We start from the raw sequence: 17060 nt of genomic DNA on the forward strand, positions 1-17060 counted from the left end.
ATCTTTTGTAAAAAAAATCCGACCATAGGGGGTCTTAGGCAGTACTCTATAATCCGATAGATTTGATAGTTCGCTAAACTTTTGTCAGATTACCTGGGGTCCACTGTAGTAATATCACTTATCACCCACATAATATGTTATACTAGCCGATGCCCGCGACTTCGCCCGCGTGGATTCAGGTTTTTCGAAACCCCGTGGGATCTCTTCGATTTTCCGGGATAAAAAGTAACCTATGTGCTAATCCAGGATATTATCTATCTCCATTCCAAATTTCAGCCAAATCCATCCAGTAGATTATGCGTGAAGGAGTAACAAACATACACACACATACAAACTTTCGCCTTTATAATATTAGTGTGAAGTGTGATAGTGTGATACATAATGTAAAATTCAAAAAGTTAAACGTTTCCGTCTGTTGTGCGTGCGTTGCCCCTCCCCGTCGAAGTCTTCACTCCAGCCATCCAAGCTCGCTCCAGAAGCCGAGTAGACCGCCCAGGTTGCCGAGGGCTTCATGGAGTGAGGTTGCGGATTTCAAATGGCGCTCTCGTTGTTCTGCTACGCCCGTGCACTCTAGGAGCACACGCGTTAATCATTTTGATTCACTAACCAATCACAAAAATGTTTTTTTTTTTTAAATGTTCGAAATTCAATTAGAAAACATAGTTTCGTTTGTGATTGGTTGGTGGCTCAAAATGGTTGACGCCCACTGACTTTTTCGGCTCTATCATTTGTATGGAATTACGTAACAGAAAGAGCGCTCTAGTAACTTCTTTCCGTGGGTGTATAGTATAAAGTTTATTATATATATGCTTCTCTTTGATTTTGGCTTCGATATAAGTTTCAAAATTATATTTATTCCTTTTTGCATCACTTTTTAACAGGTAGGTACCTAAATTTCTTTATTTTATATTTGAGAAAAGAAAATTACTTATCTATACATAAAATCGATTTTCAACTTGAATTCTCATCTAAAACGGTGCAAAAGGTGATATGAAAGTTTAAACAAAAATACATTCAAATGTTCAAAATAGAAGTTATTTACGAATTAGTCAACTAATAAATTCTTATAGTTTGGGTCACATAGTAGTGTATGTAATTTTCTTTGTATAATATAAAGTTGTTATATGTAGGTATTATAATTATTAAATTCTTGTATACATGCCCCATTTTATATGTGCATGTATAATTAACTGTGCAAAGCAAGGTCTCTCAGTCTACTTTGGTGTATTTGCATTTGTCTGGCTGTACACTTGTAAGTTCTGAATTAATGTGTTATGGTGTTTTCAACCATTAAAAAGGTAGGCAAATGGCAGATGACTTTCACAAGCAAATGTGAAAAACTTAACTCTTTAATCTGATAGTTGTGTTCGATATTGTTTGTTTCACTGCCATATTTATGACTTGATAATTTTATGTTCCCACTCTCCCAAATATATGCAAAATATCGGTAACAGAAGTTCTGTTATCTGTACTATACTCTACCTGCGGGAATAAGTTAGTATAGCGCTCTTTTTTACGTAATTCCATACAAATGATAGAGGCAAAAATCTCAGTGGGCGCTAACCATTTTGAGGCACCAACCAATCAAAATGATTGTTTTCTAATTGAATTTCGAATATTTTTGAAAACATGTTTGTGATTGGTTGGTGACTCAAAATGCTTAACGGCCACTGAGATCTTTTGTCTCTATCATTTGTATGGGATTACGTAACAGAAAAAGCGTTATACTAACTTCTTTCCGCGGATAGAGTATAAATTATAGTTTCCATTGAAATGCCACTTTTGATGTGTGAGCAAACTAAAGTTGAAATCTATAGAGCGCACTTTGACTTTGCTTAGACTTAAGTTTCAGTTAAAACGAGACATACTTATGCCAGCCGTATAACGCCGTCTCGTTTTAACAGTGTCTTAAGTCACAGCAAAGTGAAAGTGCGTTCTATAGATCTCAGCCTTAGTATCTTACAAAATATATCAGGAACAAATTACGGCAATTTCTACCGGAATTTTGCATACTGTGTTATGTTTAAGAGAGACTGTTTCTTCATGCTTTGTAGAAGAGTATTTTACTTGTTACCCAGTGTGTTTAAAATTTAAGCAAAATTCGAGATTTCGTTGTAATTTTTAAATTATATAAAATGTTTAATGAAATTATTATTTTTATAAAAATACCCTACTTATCTCTTTTTGAATGCATGTCTCGAAAATCAGTAAGAAAGGCAGTCTATGCGAGAATATTATAATAATAATTATCATTAATGATCATATAAATTGAGTTCGGACTTTATATTTTTCTTTAAATTTACATTAGCTACTTTTTTGACCTTTCAAAAATTGATGATCATAAAAGTAATTTAATAATAAAAATAAATACATTATTGACGGCCATTTTCCTTTTCGTAAACAATATTGTAAATTTTAGGTTAATTTAATACTAATATAAAAAATATTATTTAGGCAAGTTTAACGTAACAATATTACATAATAATAATAATAATTATCATAAGTAACCAACTGGCTAGTATGGAAAATCTTTGTGTTTACAGAAAACTTGAGGCTTAATTTATATATATCTATATATATTGTGTATTTAAAATAATTTTAAATTATAGTTAGTTACCATAGATAAACTATATTTTTTGTTATCTTTGCATCAGCGCAAGTTCCTTGTATTACAACTTGTAGGAGCCTTAAATGCTTTTATTTTTATCACAAAGAGAAAAAATATAATATATATTTTTGCTTATTGTTTTTTTTTTATAATAATCATTTATGTTATTAACTTAGATCCGACATATATATAATTAATAAATTCATCCGTAATTCCATTATAATAAATAGTTTCTGTAATAAGATATAATTGAAACAATAATGCTAATATATTGAAACTAAAAAGCCTAGTTATACAACCCCATTCACTATACAAAACCTCAGCATACCCAAAAACATCGACACACTCAACTATTCAATTTACCATAAATATATTATACTATATATAGCTCGATTACCACTGACTGACTGACTCATTGACATAATTGTTCTCCTAGAAAGAGAAGGAAAATGATATAGTGATGTAGGGGAGTTGTGTTCGGATGGGGGAGTCTACTGGGGAAAAATTATGACATTTCGGAAAAACAAGATGGCGGCCGACGTGATTTTTGCAGCTCCGTTGTTTTCCAACCGATTTCGTCGAATTTTACAATCTTTAAAGAAAGTAGTAAACGATTAATGGGAAATGTCGAAAAAATTGGAAAAACAAGATGGCGGCCGAGCCGTAGCGTTTTCAAAATTTTCATTTTTCGACCCCGAACCGCGGCGCCACAGATCCGAAACGGGGTAATCGAGGATAATTATTTTTCTTGGTTTCTCCCACGATTATCCTGTATTTTCACAGAACGGGAGTGGTTTTTAAAAATTCAAGATGGCGGCTGTCATGGCGGCCGTTTTGTTCGAGGTACGAAAAAACGCAATTTTAAAAGTTAAATATCTCAAAGTTGGCAACATCGGAGCGGTTCGGCTTCTATGAAGCGGTTGTACGTATAGGCTCGAGGTATAGATTGGTGGGAAAAAATTACCCCATTTTTAGGGAAATTTCAAGATTTTCGGGAAATTGTAAAAAATCGAAATACGCACTTTTAGCAAAATCCGAGTATGAGTGATTACGTGTTTTGCTCGAACAAATGACATTTGGGTATTTTTGTCACCGGAGACTGGCAACACTGGAATTTATCAAAGTAAAAGTGATTTTCGACACGGTCTTTTTCACGGTATCCCCTTTCGCGTGGGTGCGAGCGAGAGGAAAGATTGAAACGTCATCGGGCGCGGTATATCCTGTAGTTAATAGGAAAATTATGAAACCGTGTAAAATCTTTCTGTGAAACGAGTTGGCGGCCATTTTGTATTTTTTTTAATTTTTCGAAATTTTGATCACGTTTTTGAGGCAGTTGGCAACATTTTGGAAAGTCAGTATGTATGAATCGATTGTGTATCTCGGCTGGCAGTATGGAGATGTGCAACCGGTGTTGCCAGTTTTGGGGAGATTTTCGAGATTTTCAACTAAGAAACTCCTGTAAAATTTTGTATGAAAAATTTTTTTTTCACTGATGGTGTTATATAGAAAACAAAAACTTAGTAAGCCAAAATTATGGAGAAAGCTGATGATTGAGGATATCGGAGACGGGTGAAGGGTCCGCTTAAGGTATTGAAGATAGGTGGGGGGTGCTCGAGCAAATGTCATTCATGACGTCATCCAATTGCCAAAAAGCTGAAAAAAAATTCAAAATGGCGAAGAAAAGATGGCCGCCATACAAATTTCGCTGGTGTCCAGCTCGGAGGGTATAAAAGATGGAAGTGAGGTTTCTTGGCAAGAGATGATCAGGATCCCAAGGTCTACTCGATGAATAGAAAAAAAATCCAAAATGGCGGAATTTTTTTTTCCATACATTTTGTATGGCGAATATTGAATGCCTCATTCTCCTAGAAAGAGACAGAAAGCGATACATTGATGTATGGGAGATATGTTCGGATGCGCGATATGAGTAGGGGAAAATTATGATATTTCAGAAAAACAAGATGGCGGCCTATATGATTTTTGCAACTCTATTGTTTTTCGACCGATTTCGTTGAAACTCGCAATCTTGGAAGAAAGTAGTAAACGATTAATGGAAATAGTGGAAAAATTTGGAAAAACAAGATGGCCGCCACACAAACTTCGTCGGTGTCTATCTCGGAGGGTATAAAAGATGAAAGACTGGTTTCTCGGCAAAAGATGATCAGGATCCGAAGGTCTACTCGGTGGAACAAACTCTGCATGCTCGCGGACCACTTTAGTGGTCCGCGCACCCACGCACCTCAATTACCCCGTTTTTAACCTCAACTACCCCGTTTTTACAAAAAATGATATGGATGTCGTTTTCAGAGTTTTCCGGCGTGCTGATTTTGATAACGACATTTATTTTGAAATCCAAGATGGCGGACATGCACTTTTTAAGAAAAAAATTGATATGGGTGTCGTTTTGTGGGTTTTTGTGGTGAATTGTGTATCTTTAATAAATAAATTTGGTTAAATATAATAAAGTTAACATAACCACGTCACGTGAGCTGCTTTAGCAGCTCGCGCACCGAGCAAAACACTAGTTTAAGTATACAAAAGAAACTATTAATAATACGTTACTTCACATATAAAAATTATTTTCCTTTTATTGACTTAGGAATTATTGTATGGTGCTAAGAGGTTGATTTTTTCTCAATAATTAACTATTTTACACAAAATAAATATATCTTATGTTGGTATATACGAAATGGAGTATATTATATTAATAATTTAGTAATAGGAAATAAATACATTTGAATTGCATACTCTTTATTTTAGTCGAAATACCTACACAACACAAATCTTTGATTATGCAGTTGTCTGACCGCCGACGATTAGCGAGAAATGAGTTTGCGGGCAACGAGAAGGTAGTGTGTCGTTGGGATAGTTTTGTCACTGGGCTATGAGCGAGTGTGCGAGTGCGACGGGTGCATAATCGCCCGTCATACATTAATTATAATAAATCCCTGCGCAAACTGCGTGGGCGTTTGGACTGCCAAGAGAGCGTCGCTCAGCGAGTTTTCCTTTGATAGCCCTATCGCTGCGACAAACTAATGTAAAGAGAGTTCTCGCGGCAGTGTGCACATTCAGCGATTAATTAAATTAATACATTTTATCTCTTTATTGACACGCAATCATAGATCGATTATACGTTTCTTGAGCGAGAAAAATAGTCGATAGGTAGTCGCTTCCTCGGCGACGGTGGGACAACTACCTTAGTGAGAAAATTACTGTAATTCACCAATTCTTTTATTTTACACTGTGATTATTCTAAGATAAGAATCTTAGTTTGAACATAATTTTTAATTTGGTTGTATCATCATTATGTTAGGCTATTAGTGATGATCACAATTACATTGTGTGTACACTTATTTACTCACATGTACATAATATATAGAATGGTTATAAATTCTTGCATTTATGTGACTTGTATCAAAATTGTCTATAGTTTAGCTTGTATATTAATTAGTGTTATAAAATTCTAACAAATTAACACGCTCAAATGGTGCAGTTTGGACCAATTATTATATTTATATCAATATCAAAAATACATAATAGTAATTTGCACTTTATCATATAATTAGGTTTAATTTCTTACTATTGGTACCGACTGCATTTTTTTTCTGGGATTACACAGGTTGGTTATCCCACTTCTGATAGCGGTAACTTTATGACAAGCTTTCATAATTAAATCGTTATTTAATATACGAAAACTTGTTCAAATCGATGGTACATTTATTTATAATACTAACTTTCTACTAACTACGGGTTAATTTTATATTACAGAAGTGAGATAACTATGAGTCTAATATATCTTAATAAAACCTAGTAGCATGACAGGTGGTTAAAATGCGATACGGTTACCGTCAGTATTGATACCTTCATGTTTAAGGTTTAAGGTAAGACGGTCAAAGTTTAACAGTAACCTTAATGTAACTTTGACCACTTGTCACGCACTTGTTTCTTGGAGATAATGAAACATGTTCAATTCCATAATCTACGAAATCAATTGCTACTAACTTATACGGGTATAGTCCAAAACTATATTTTCAGTTTGCAAATAAAACACCCTGATTTCAGAATATAGTACATACTTTCAAATATAAATATTACCTACCATACAAATTTTAAAATTATTTATCAATAGCTGCGCTAAATTGTAAATAAATATTATATAGCTGTAAGATTTAGAAATACTACAAATAGATCTGATATTGTGTTTGCTATTTTATAATTACGCAAATATAATATGAAAGGATAATAATATATCTAAACACCAACTGTTGGTTTTTATTTTACTTATAAAAGAACACATTCTATTTTCACTCTTCTCAAAAAATGAAACTATCACTTGCTTCAAAACAGGTAAGTTAGTACCATGGACCAATGGTTTATACTATCTCTATGGTTAGTACTTACTTTACATAAATATAACATTTGACATCTAATTAACATTGCTAGAATTTGAACATCAAATACTTTAGCGTAAGAGTGAAGTCGACCTTAACTGCCTTGTTTTAAAGCTCATGTTCGTCCATACATTCACACGTAAATCTACTTACAGCCGGCGCTAATCTGAAAAAGCATAAAACCCGGCCAAGTGTTCGTCAGACTCGCGCACTGAGGGTTCCGTAGTCGGGTATTTTTTCCAACATTTTGCACGATAAATCAAAAACTATTATACATAAAAATAAATAAAAATCTGTTTTAGAATGTACAGGTAAAGCTCTTTCATATGATACCTCGCTTGGTATATTTATCTTACTTTGAAATATGAAACACATTTTAATTTTTTTTTAATGATGTAACTAACACATTTGTGTGTTTTGTTTCCATGAAACTAAATGATGTGAATAATGTTGAGTTTGATTCGTTATTAAAAATTACGTTACGCCTCGGCTCTCCTTCTGCGGGAGTGCATTGCGCTTTAGTTACATTTAATGTAAAAACGTCAAAGGTCAGTATTTGCAAGAATCTCTATTTATACAGTCTTTAAAATCAATGAACATTTGGATCATGCCTGTAACACTAACCTTCTAAACTATGTAGATAGATATGTATTAATGCTTAGTAAATAAATAATACTTAACTGTCGTTATAACAAATCGCCAGCGTGTATCATGTAACCGTGTTGTATATTTTGGATTTTTGTCTTATTTCATGTTTCTATTTTAATAGTCATCACCAAACAAATCATTACAAAAAGAGTTAAGTATATGTATTTGAAACCAGTTTGTCAAGAGATGTTGTATTACAGTTGACGTCTTAAAAGAACTCTGACCTTTAACATGCGTTGTAGGTAATTTATCAATATATTTGGTTGCGTGGCATGGTGGAGGAGCCTATGCTGCCGCGCGATTGCGTTGTCAATCAACCTAGCGCTTCGCGCGATGTAGGAAAGTTCTGTACCCATTTGCACTCCAAAGCTCATTTTATCCGCCAACTGTATTTATACATTTAACATTATTTTAGGTCGGGAATGCCATACAACTTGTTTACTGACAATGGTACACAATTCGATTCTATGTAAAACTATAGAGACTAGAAAAGAGGCATTCTTTTTAGTTTAATTTTCTTTGCTTTCATGAACATCATTTGATTATTACTGAGGTTTATTTTTTAGTCTGAATACAGTTTGCCGATTTGATACCATTGTGATTACCAGACAATAAATATTTATATTATACATAAATTATTATTTATTATTCTAAGCAATTCGGTTCATTGAATTATTAAATATACGAAAAGACATTAAATTGAACAATTTGAGTTTTTGAAACTAACCTGTAAAGACAAAAATTATTTACACTCAAAAATTGTAGCTTAAATGTAAAATTGGCACTAGGGTTGGTAGTTAAAAAAATCTAATCATTAAATTAATCATATAAATAAAAACAAAAACACATCTCTTGATAAACTTTGGTGTACCTACGTACGCAAAAATACTCTATATTATGCAAAGACATCTGTTACACCGAAACTTTAAAATTTATATTTCCTTAATATTGTTTTCTATAGAATTCTTTAATCTTTATAGAATTCTAAACAATTCATGTGACGTTCGGTGTGACGATAGTCTGATACAAGATTTATCATGGTGTTGATTCGGTAATGCACATTTAAACTAAACTAATTTGACAAAACTAAAAGTACATACGAGTAGAACCTACGGCACTAGGTCAGAGTGAACTAAAGTGAGGAAACTCGGTTTTGATCTGGATCCTGAATCGACATATTCTGTCAAATATTAGGCTAGGGGTGACGTGAAATCAAGGAGACGTCGTCGTTCTATAGCCTCATCATCATCAGCCTGTGGACGTCCACTGTTGGACATAGGTCTTCCCTACAGAGCGCCACCACACCCGGTCCTCAGCCTTCCTCATCCAGCCACTTCCCGCCAGCCGCTTATATCATCAGTCTATCGTGCTGGAGGGCGTCCCACACTACGCTCTATAGCCTGCCTAGCCTCGAATGTAGGTAATATTTGATGCCTGCAGTGTAGGTTTTATAAGTTTCCTGACTGACGCGACTATGTATTTTTAGTTTTGTCAATTTAATTTAGTACTTTACACAACTTTTGCTGGCGAAAAGAACAGCATTATTTTGATTCCTACATACTGAGAATTGTTAACCTTTAATTGCACCTTTAAAATTTAATTAACGTATCATCCTTACAGCAAAAAACGAAAATCACCTCTTGATTTTTTAGGCACGCTTAACAATCGGCTTTTCAGTATTTGGGCTTAAAAATAATGCTATCCTTATCGTAATGTTCGCTAGGAAAAGGGACAGAAATATTTAGTCATTGCCAATTTGGTATGCTAAACCGAATCAATACCACTGTATGCCATAGACAAGAGATTGTGCCCGTTTTGTAAATAACCAATAGTAGAGTGTGTAAGCAATAATAGCATTTTAAATTTTCAAATAAAATCACTTTGTGAATAATTTTATATTGTTTTGTTTTCTTTCACTTCTTGAAGTATGATTTATTTTTGTGCAAAAGGCATATCAAAGTTTTATTTCCTATATTATCGCAGCCAGAAATCGAACTTGTAACGTAAATATTAAGTGTTTAAAGAAATAAATAAACCTCTATTTATTTATAACAATTTATTAACTTAAAATTAAACTACTTACTTATCAGTTTAATACTATGTTCCAATCTATTTAAATTACAAATGCGTGTAGTTAAATAACAAAAATAATTAAGTTATAGTTTAAAACAGTCTATAGAAGCAGAGATGCAAGTTATTTTCCACACAAAAAAACTCACGATCATAAAGGTAAATTCAACAACCTCATACTAGGAACTAAACAGGTTTTTCAAGTTGAATTGGGTATTTTCCTACTTTTGAATTTGATAAATATTATTACTTTATTATAAACTAGGATAAAAATAATGACGTACGCTGAAAAAAATATTAAAATCCAACAAAGATTTACAAAGTTACAGGCATTTTAATTTTGGAGTGGGAGGGTCTTCTATCTCTTTCTCGCAAAACGAAAATTTGTATCAAACCGCAGGAAGCTACTATGGCATTAGTGACGGAGTGACGTCAAAATGCTATATCGCTATCTCTGTCTAATCAGAAATATTTAAATGCTTATAACTTTTTTGTTATTTGATCGATTTAATTAGTTTTTTTCAGTATTCGTCATTATTTTTATCCTAGTTTATAATAAAGTAATAAAAAAATTGGAGTAAAATACCCTATTAAAGCAAAAAAAAAAAATACAGTCTCTTTTGTCTATGTGATGTCCAGCTGGTCGATTGCGGAAAAGCTACATCAATCATTATTATTACAAACCCAATTCTCAATTGCTATGTTTGGCTGAATTTATAGTATTCTAGTTGCAACAATGCTACAATAGCCAATTGTGAGCGAACATCACCCAATCAGACTTTAGAGGTGATTGCGGTCGTGACACTGTAGTTGTCACCGTAATCGAGCAGCAATGTCATACTAATTTTGACAGATTCATAGAACATGATATTAACTGTTTAGGATGACCCTCTAATTCTAGTGTGTAGAATTATTTTTACTAACAATGACTATAGAGGCTCTAGAGAAACTTTTCAAGTTAACGTTAACTTGCGTGAATATCATATAATATTTATAAGGTACGCCAATGTACCTGCGCAGAAATCTTGTTTTTCAATGGCGCGAAAATATCTGCGCCAATCATTGCGCGCGTCCGTGCGCTATTGGTTGTTGCCTACGCGCCATGTTTTGTACGCGTGAATTATGAGTCTCTGTTGTTCTTGTGTTTAAAACTTTAAATCTTAACGTCAAACTATAAGGTTTGTATTTCCTTGTTGTATACTCGGTTTTAGTCGGCGTTAATTGCCACTTTTGTGCGCAAACAAATTTTGCCGATGTGACTTATTAAAGTGGTATTAATGTACAGTTTTGACAGCTATACCTACGCACAGTTAACATGGAAATAAACCTCAGGGTTACACACACAGTTACATTATTTAGGAATATACTTCAGCAGTTTGACCTCGTGCGTCAGCCAGATAGCTAAGGTGAGGAGAACTAGCGAGCCAGACTGGTGGCTCGCGGCGAGCGGAGTCGGGACGTAGTGCAGTAGTGTGAGGATGCCGAGACCCACCTGCAAGTTACCAGGAAGCCTTTATTCCACTCTTTATATAGGCACAAAGTATGGAGGTAATAATGACCATGGTAAACTGGTCTGGTGGGAGGCTTCGGCCGTGGCTAGTTACCACTCTACCGGCAAAGCCGTGCCGCCAAGCAATTTAGCGTTCCGATGCGATGCCGTGTAGAAACCAAAGGAGTATGGGTTCAATGAAAACTGCCATGCCCGTTAGCCCGCTTCCATCTTAAGACTGCATCATCAGTCATCACTTACCACTAGGTAAGATCGCAGTCAAGGGCTTACTTTTATCTGAATAACAATAAAAAAAATCAAGAGATATCACTGAAGCAAGAGTGAAATTTTTGGTTTTACAAAAATCTAGAAATAAAATGTTCTAATACTAACCTGTAGCCAAGCCATAGCCCCCACGCCGTTAGCCACCCGCCTAGCCACCGGCGACAGTGGCTTCCCGCGCGCCACCAGCCACAGACAAGTGGCAGCGATCAGGGTGCTAGTGCCCAGGACTCTATGGTCGAACTGCACTGTAGTGGGGTTCTCAGTAAAGTTGCGCAGCGCGGGGGAGAACGCGAGGATGTCGTCTGGGAGCCAGTGGTCGCCCATTTTGGGGAACGAGTTGTACACCAACCCTGCGTCGAGACCGGCTACGAAGGCTCCTACAAAACAAATTAGATGCCTTCTTGCAGGCTGAGATCTACAGAACGCACTTTGGTCAGACTTAAGATATTGTTAAAGCAAGATACCGTTATACCGCTGGCATAAATCTGTCTCGTTTTAACCGAAACTTAAGTATAGACAAAGTCAAAGTGCGTTCTGTGGATTTCAACCTAAAAGTCACTTAGATCCATTTTTATCGATTTTGAGTTTGTAAGTTCAAAATCCATACTAAAAACTAAAAACTATAAATGCGAAAGCGTGGCCTGACTGCTAGTTTTTACGGCCCATCCTTTCGACGGAATTTAGTACAGAGATAGTGGAGTCATTTAGTTGAAGGTGAACCATACTTTTGACATGACAGTTCACACAAAGCAAATAATATGACAAATGAGTCCTCAAAATGTATGCATTATATCTAATGTTTTGCGTGGGTATAAAGAATTTATTCATCTATCTCTATTGGCAACAAATCAAAGTCGCGACACATCAGTCACCCAGACAAGTAACCAAAACCAACATACCGGAGACAGCAGTGAAAAACGCCATAGCTTTCACAGTATGCGCAAACGCAGTCACACTGCGCAGCTCCCTGATCCTCTGAAACGTCGCCTGTACAGGGAAGGGGCGAAGCACTCGCAGGGCTCCAGCCAAGAGGCCTGAGTATAGGATGAAAGCCAGACTGAGGTGCGCCGCTAGACGGTACTGGGATACTCGGGGCACGTCCGATGGTCCCTGGAATCTGTCCTCCAGACCAGATTTCACCATGTACCAGCCCATTAGACCCTGGAAGAATTAATATACAACTTTACATTACTAACACTTTTATAAGTGACTCGTGCTATCTCGCTAACACGGCGCGTAGGCAACAACCAATAGCAGAGGGACGCGCGTTATTGGCTGAGATATTTTTGCACCATTATGCCATACCGCACAAGCAATTTCAACCAGGCGCATTGCTGGAGCAAGTCAAATCCTTTTTAACCGACTTCAAAAAAGGAGGAGGTTCTCAATTCGTCGGAATCTTTTTTTATCATTCACATAATCTTCGATTGTATATTATTTAGGATGTTTTTATGTACCTATAGAGTATGTAGATTTACCTGCGCGGCGACCAGTGCGCAGTAGCCTCCGACCCTGATCTTCATGGCTTTGTCCAGAAAGCCCCTCGCCCAGAAGAACGCCGCCGGCAGGAACACGGCGGCGCCGATCGCGCGCCCCCACGTGCGGTGCGCGTACTCCATCCACCAGATCCACTTGAACTCCGACAGAGTTATGTTCGTGTTCTTGCTGGAACATGCCAACATCCCCTGCTGAACATAGGCCTTCCCCGCGGAGCGCCGCTACAAACCACCGAAACATCCAGACTCACCAAAATGACAACTAAACTAACAGCATTATAGATAGCTACCTCAAAAAAGCTACTATTTATTTTCAAACTCGCTTATTCCCGCGACTTCGTCCGCGTGGATTACTCAAATTTCAAACCCCTTTTTTGCACTTTTAGGGGTTGCATTTCCAAAAATCCTTTCTTAATGGATGTCTACCTCATAACAGCTATCTGCATGCCGAATTACTGCCCTATCCGTCCAGTAGTTTGAGCTGTGCGTTTCTTGATAAATCACTCAGTCAGCTTTTTCTTTTATATATTTAAGATTTAAAAATATGGTCAAGTGCGTGTTGAACTCGTGTGGAGGGTTCTGTACCATGAACATGAGATTGTACGCACAATATTGAGTTTATCATGTTATTTTAAGACCATACACTCCATACCTATAGATTATTCTGGAAGAGGGACGAGGATGAGAAGAACCTATAGATAGGTATTAGGTACTGACTATTTGTACTCTGGGAACTGCTGGTACTTCTGGAACTCGCTCTGCCACTGTTCCTCTGTCCTGGGCAGCTGTTCGCCGAGCAGCCTCCACGTCACCATGGACAGCCCCGACTCCGTCAGGCGAGTCACACCACCTGGATGAAGGAAACATTTTGGTAACTCGAAAAACTACAAAACCGTGCAAAAACGCCTTCAGCACACCGACGCATTCGTAAGGCCTGGATTGGATGCGTTTTCGTACGAATTTGATTTGTACGACGACACATATAAACGCGAAAGTTTGTAGGTATGGATGGATGTATGGATGTTTGTTACACTTTCATGCAAAAACTACTGGACTAATTTGACTTAAATTTGGATTGTAGATAGATTATACCCTGGAGATGGATTAACACATAGGCTACTTTTTATCCCAGAAAATCAATGAATTTCCAAGGAATTTATAAACACCGATATCCACGTTAACGAAGTCGCAGGCTTCAGTTAGTAATAATATAATTTTGCACGAACAATCCTGGCACCTTGCTGAAGAGTTGATTTCCAGGATAAAAAAGTAGCCTATGTCCTTCCCTGGGATGTAAGCTAACTCTGTACCAACTTTCATCAAAATCGGTTAAACTGTTGGGCCGTGAAAAGCTGACAGACAGACACACTTTCTTTATAATATTAGTATGGATTGTTATTGCTCAAACTTTAGGCTATTTTTATAAAACTGAATTTCAGACTTCTTTAAGCTTTTGTGCTGATTATGAATCAGCCATAGTTACTTTAAAGTTTTGAGCCACTATTTTCTAACTAATCCAGCTAATGCCTATTTTTTTAAATACCTACTTCAAAATCCCTGTGACTATCATTCTACAGCAGACTGCAGTCCAAATTAGTTCCCATAGACTACTTCATCATTTATTATAGTGATAGAAAGGTCAAATGCAAACTTAAACAGATGGAAAGGTCATTCAAAAAAAATCTTTTTCTTAAATCAAAACAATCTGCGATTAAGTAAAATTTCTTTATTTCCAAATGTAACATATTAAAGCATTTTATTATATTTAAATACAGATTTATTCTTACTACTGGCTACTGTGCTATTTCTAAAATGCCCAGCCAGAAAGGGATTATGCCTACACATGTAACTTGTGATTAATGATATCAAATCTATACATATAATAAAATTGTAGAAAAGTGGTGTCTGTACAATGGAAATATATAAAAAAAAGTAGCAGGGGTTGTTATTATATCGATGTTGAACCCGAAATTGTAATCAATTTTTTTTTGTCTGTTTGTCTGTTTGTCTGTGTGTTTGTGCACGCTAATATCAGAAACGGCTGATTCGATTTAGATACGGTTTTCACTAATATATTGTAGTAAGCTTCACTTAACATTTAGTGTTTATTTCATGTCAATCGGTTCATAAATAAAAAAGTTATGTCAATTTAAAGAATCACGGCTAATTTTTTTAACGTACAGAGTACGTACTACACGCCTCGCGCCTGAGCGTCCGTGCTGCCCGAAAAGTCACTATTCCACGCGAACGAAGTCGCGGGCACAGCTAGTAAATGAATAATTGACTAAAATGACATCACATTTCACTATTTCATACAAACCCCCATACTACGCACACATTTTGATGTTTGATAAAAAGGTTAGTTGGCTTTGCCATTCATACTTAGGCAAAATCTTACAACGCCCCCGCTTATCGGTGCACCTAGGCTCCCTACCTTAACGCCGGTACAGAGTGAGGGACCAGAGCTACTTGCTGCCATTAGTACTTGTAACCACTACGTGGACAATATAGTAGACGCAGTACACAAGCAGCAGATATCCTGCAGCCATACCTAGCACCACCGCGGTGAACACCATGCCACTGCATCCCAGCAGCCAGTACCCAACCAACTTGTGGTTCTTGGGCTGCGGTGATGAGGAGCAGAACCGCGCCAGAACGCCGTTTGACTTGATTAAGTTGCTTAGCTGAAATAGAGAATTCCTCAATGACTTTAGGATGGGTTCAAAACTAGTTGGGCTTTTGTCGATTAAATATGTAAGATAGCTGTAGCAATTTATACTTATGATTTTAATCTTATTTTAAGACATTATAATGACTTTATAATGCTACTCCGGTTTCATTTTTTCTTAAAAACAATCTATACTCAGATTTTCCTTATCTGACTTAAAAGATACACAAATTACAAAACCTTTCTCAGGGGAATAAATTCTAATTGATCTTGACAAAATTTAGAACAGAGATAGCTTAGATTATGGACCCAGGCAAGAAACTTTTCAATTTCGTTTTTATTTCAATCAGAGTTTATGTTAAATTCAAAGAAAATATTCTCAATCAAATCAATTTATTACTCTAAAGTTTAACTAACCTTATTCCCTCTCCCAACTCCAACATTCTTGTAACATCTTACAGGTGTGATCAGCTGTCTAGAGACCAGCCTCCCGTGTAAGCTGGTGTTGGACACCAGGAGTTTGCTTGGCGCTGATTTCAGCGTGCAGCGGCTTAGGTGCAATATGCTCAACATTGTTGATGAGTCACTTTGAAAGAAAATAAAACTATCAAAGTTAAAATTAATGATTTAAGGCCTTTTAGGCTTATTTCGTGGTTTAAATGACATAATATACCTAAGTAACCAGGATACCAAGTACATGCATGACCACCGAGATAACCTAGCGCATTTATTTTAAGTGATTAATCCAGGAAGAAAACAGTAAATAAAGTATATTAATTGACTACAATCAATATCGATAAAGATATTCCCTAGTCAGATAACGAAAAAATTTAATCAAAAATCAAACAGTAAACATTAGTTACGTTATGTTGCGAAATAACAACTCACCTAATCAGCGGTTTTATGGCAAGTTACAATTGTTTAATAATATATTCCTTGTGATGTTGTTTTAAATAAAATAAACTTATTACTATACCATATTCGTCTTTATTTTATTGAATTAAGACTTTTTCCGAATCAAAACAAATCACTAATCAGCTGTGAATATCTTTTTTTTTATCTCTCTCGTCTGGCTTTACAAAGATAAGCCAATGTCAAGTTTGTAGTTCTTGTCTTCGTTTCTTCTCTATGGCTCTTTGTACTGCGGCTTAAGTTTGTAGTTAGTTATTTGTAACAAGTTAGATAAACTATACAAGTATGGACCCCGTCTGTGCCGGCGCTCGCCGACATACGCACGGCACCCCCTTAGAGCACTTTCCAGTCAGTTTTAACAAGAAAAACAATCCAAAAAGGCAGAGCACGCCCGCCAGCTAACACCAACACAGACGATGTCTAGCTGTGAATACTGAATTGTGAAAAGTAGGTAAGTAATCTGTGGAGCAAACTTCAAAATCACAAAATCCTG

General features: G+C 36.2%; 1 protein-coding gene across 4 annotated transcripts; it reads right to left on the reverse strand.

Annotated features, from left to right (window-relative positions):
• Positions 1 to 10760: 10760 nt before the first annotated feature.
• On the reverse strand, positions 10761 to 16710 carry LOC123870440 (cytochrome c oxidase assembly protein COX15 homolog). Of its 4 annotated transcripts, none has more exons than XM_045913749.1 (8): positions 16539 to 16710; positions 16073 to 16241; positions 15539 to 15671; positions 13705 to 13837; positions 12970 to 13156; positions 12391 to 12652; positions 11600 to 11868; positions 10761 to 11209 (listed from the first exon to the last, which is right to left on the reverse strand). In XM_045913749.1, exons 2-8 carry the CDS (start codon positions 16226 to 16228, stop codon positions 11069 to 11071), a joined length of 1281 nt encoding a protein of 426 aa, XP_045769705.1. In that variant the 5' UTR covers positions 16229 to 16241; positions 16539 to 16710; the 3' UTR covers positions 10761 to 11068. The 4 variants fall into 4 exon arrangements, with proteins under 4 accessions (XP_045769705.1, XP_045769704.1, XP_045769706.1 ...); XM_045913748.1 differs by having other exon boundaries at positions 16544 to 16709; XM_045913750.1 differs by having other exon boundaries at positions 16632 to 16693.
• Positions 16711 to 17060: the final 350 nt, after the last annotated feature.

The sequence above is a fragment of the Maniola jurtina genome, chromosome 12 (assembly GCF_905333055.1).
Source record: "Maniola jurtina chromosome 12, ilManJurt1.1, whole genome shotgun sequence".
NCBI classification, from domain to species: Eukaryota; Metazoa; Arthropoda; class Insecta; order Lepidoptera; family Nymphalidae; genus Maniola; species Maniola jurtina.

What these genes read in the sequence shown, in the direction of transcription:
- LOC123870440 (XM_045913747.1), bottom strand. An exon ending in GTTCACCGCGGTGGTGCTAG is followed by an intron (nt 13,838 to 15,538) that starts GTATGGCTGCAG and finishes TCCTTCATCCAG; the next exon opens with GTGGTGTGACTCGCCTGACG. An exon ending in GTTTTTCACTGCTGTCTCCG is followed by an intron (nt 11,869 to 12,390) that starts GTATGTTGGTTT and finishes TTTGTTTTGTAG; the next exon opens with GAGCCTTCGTAGCCGGTCTC.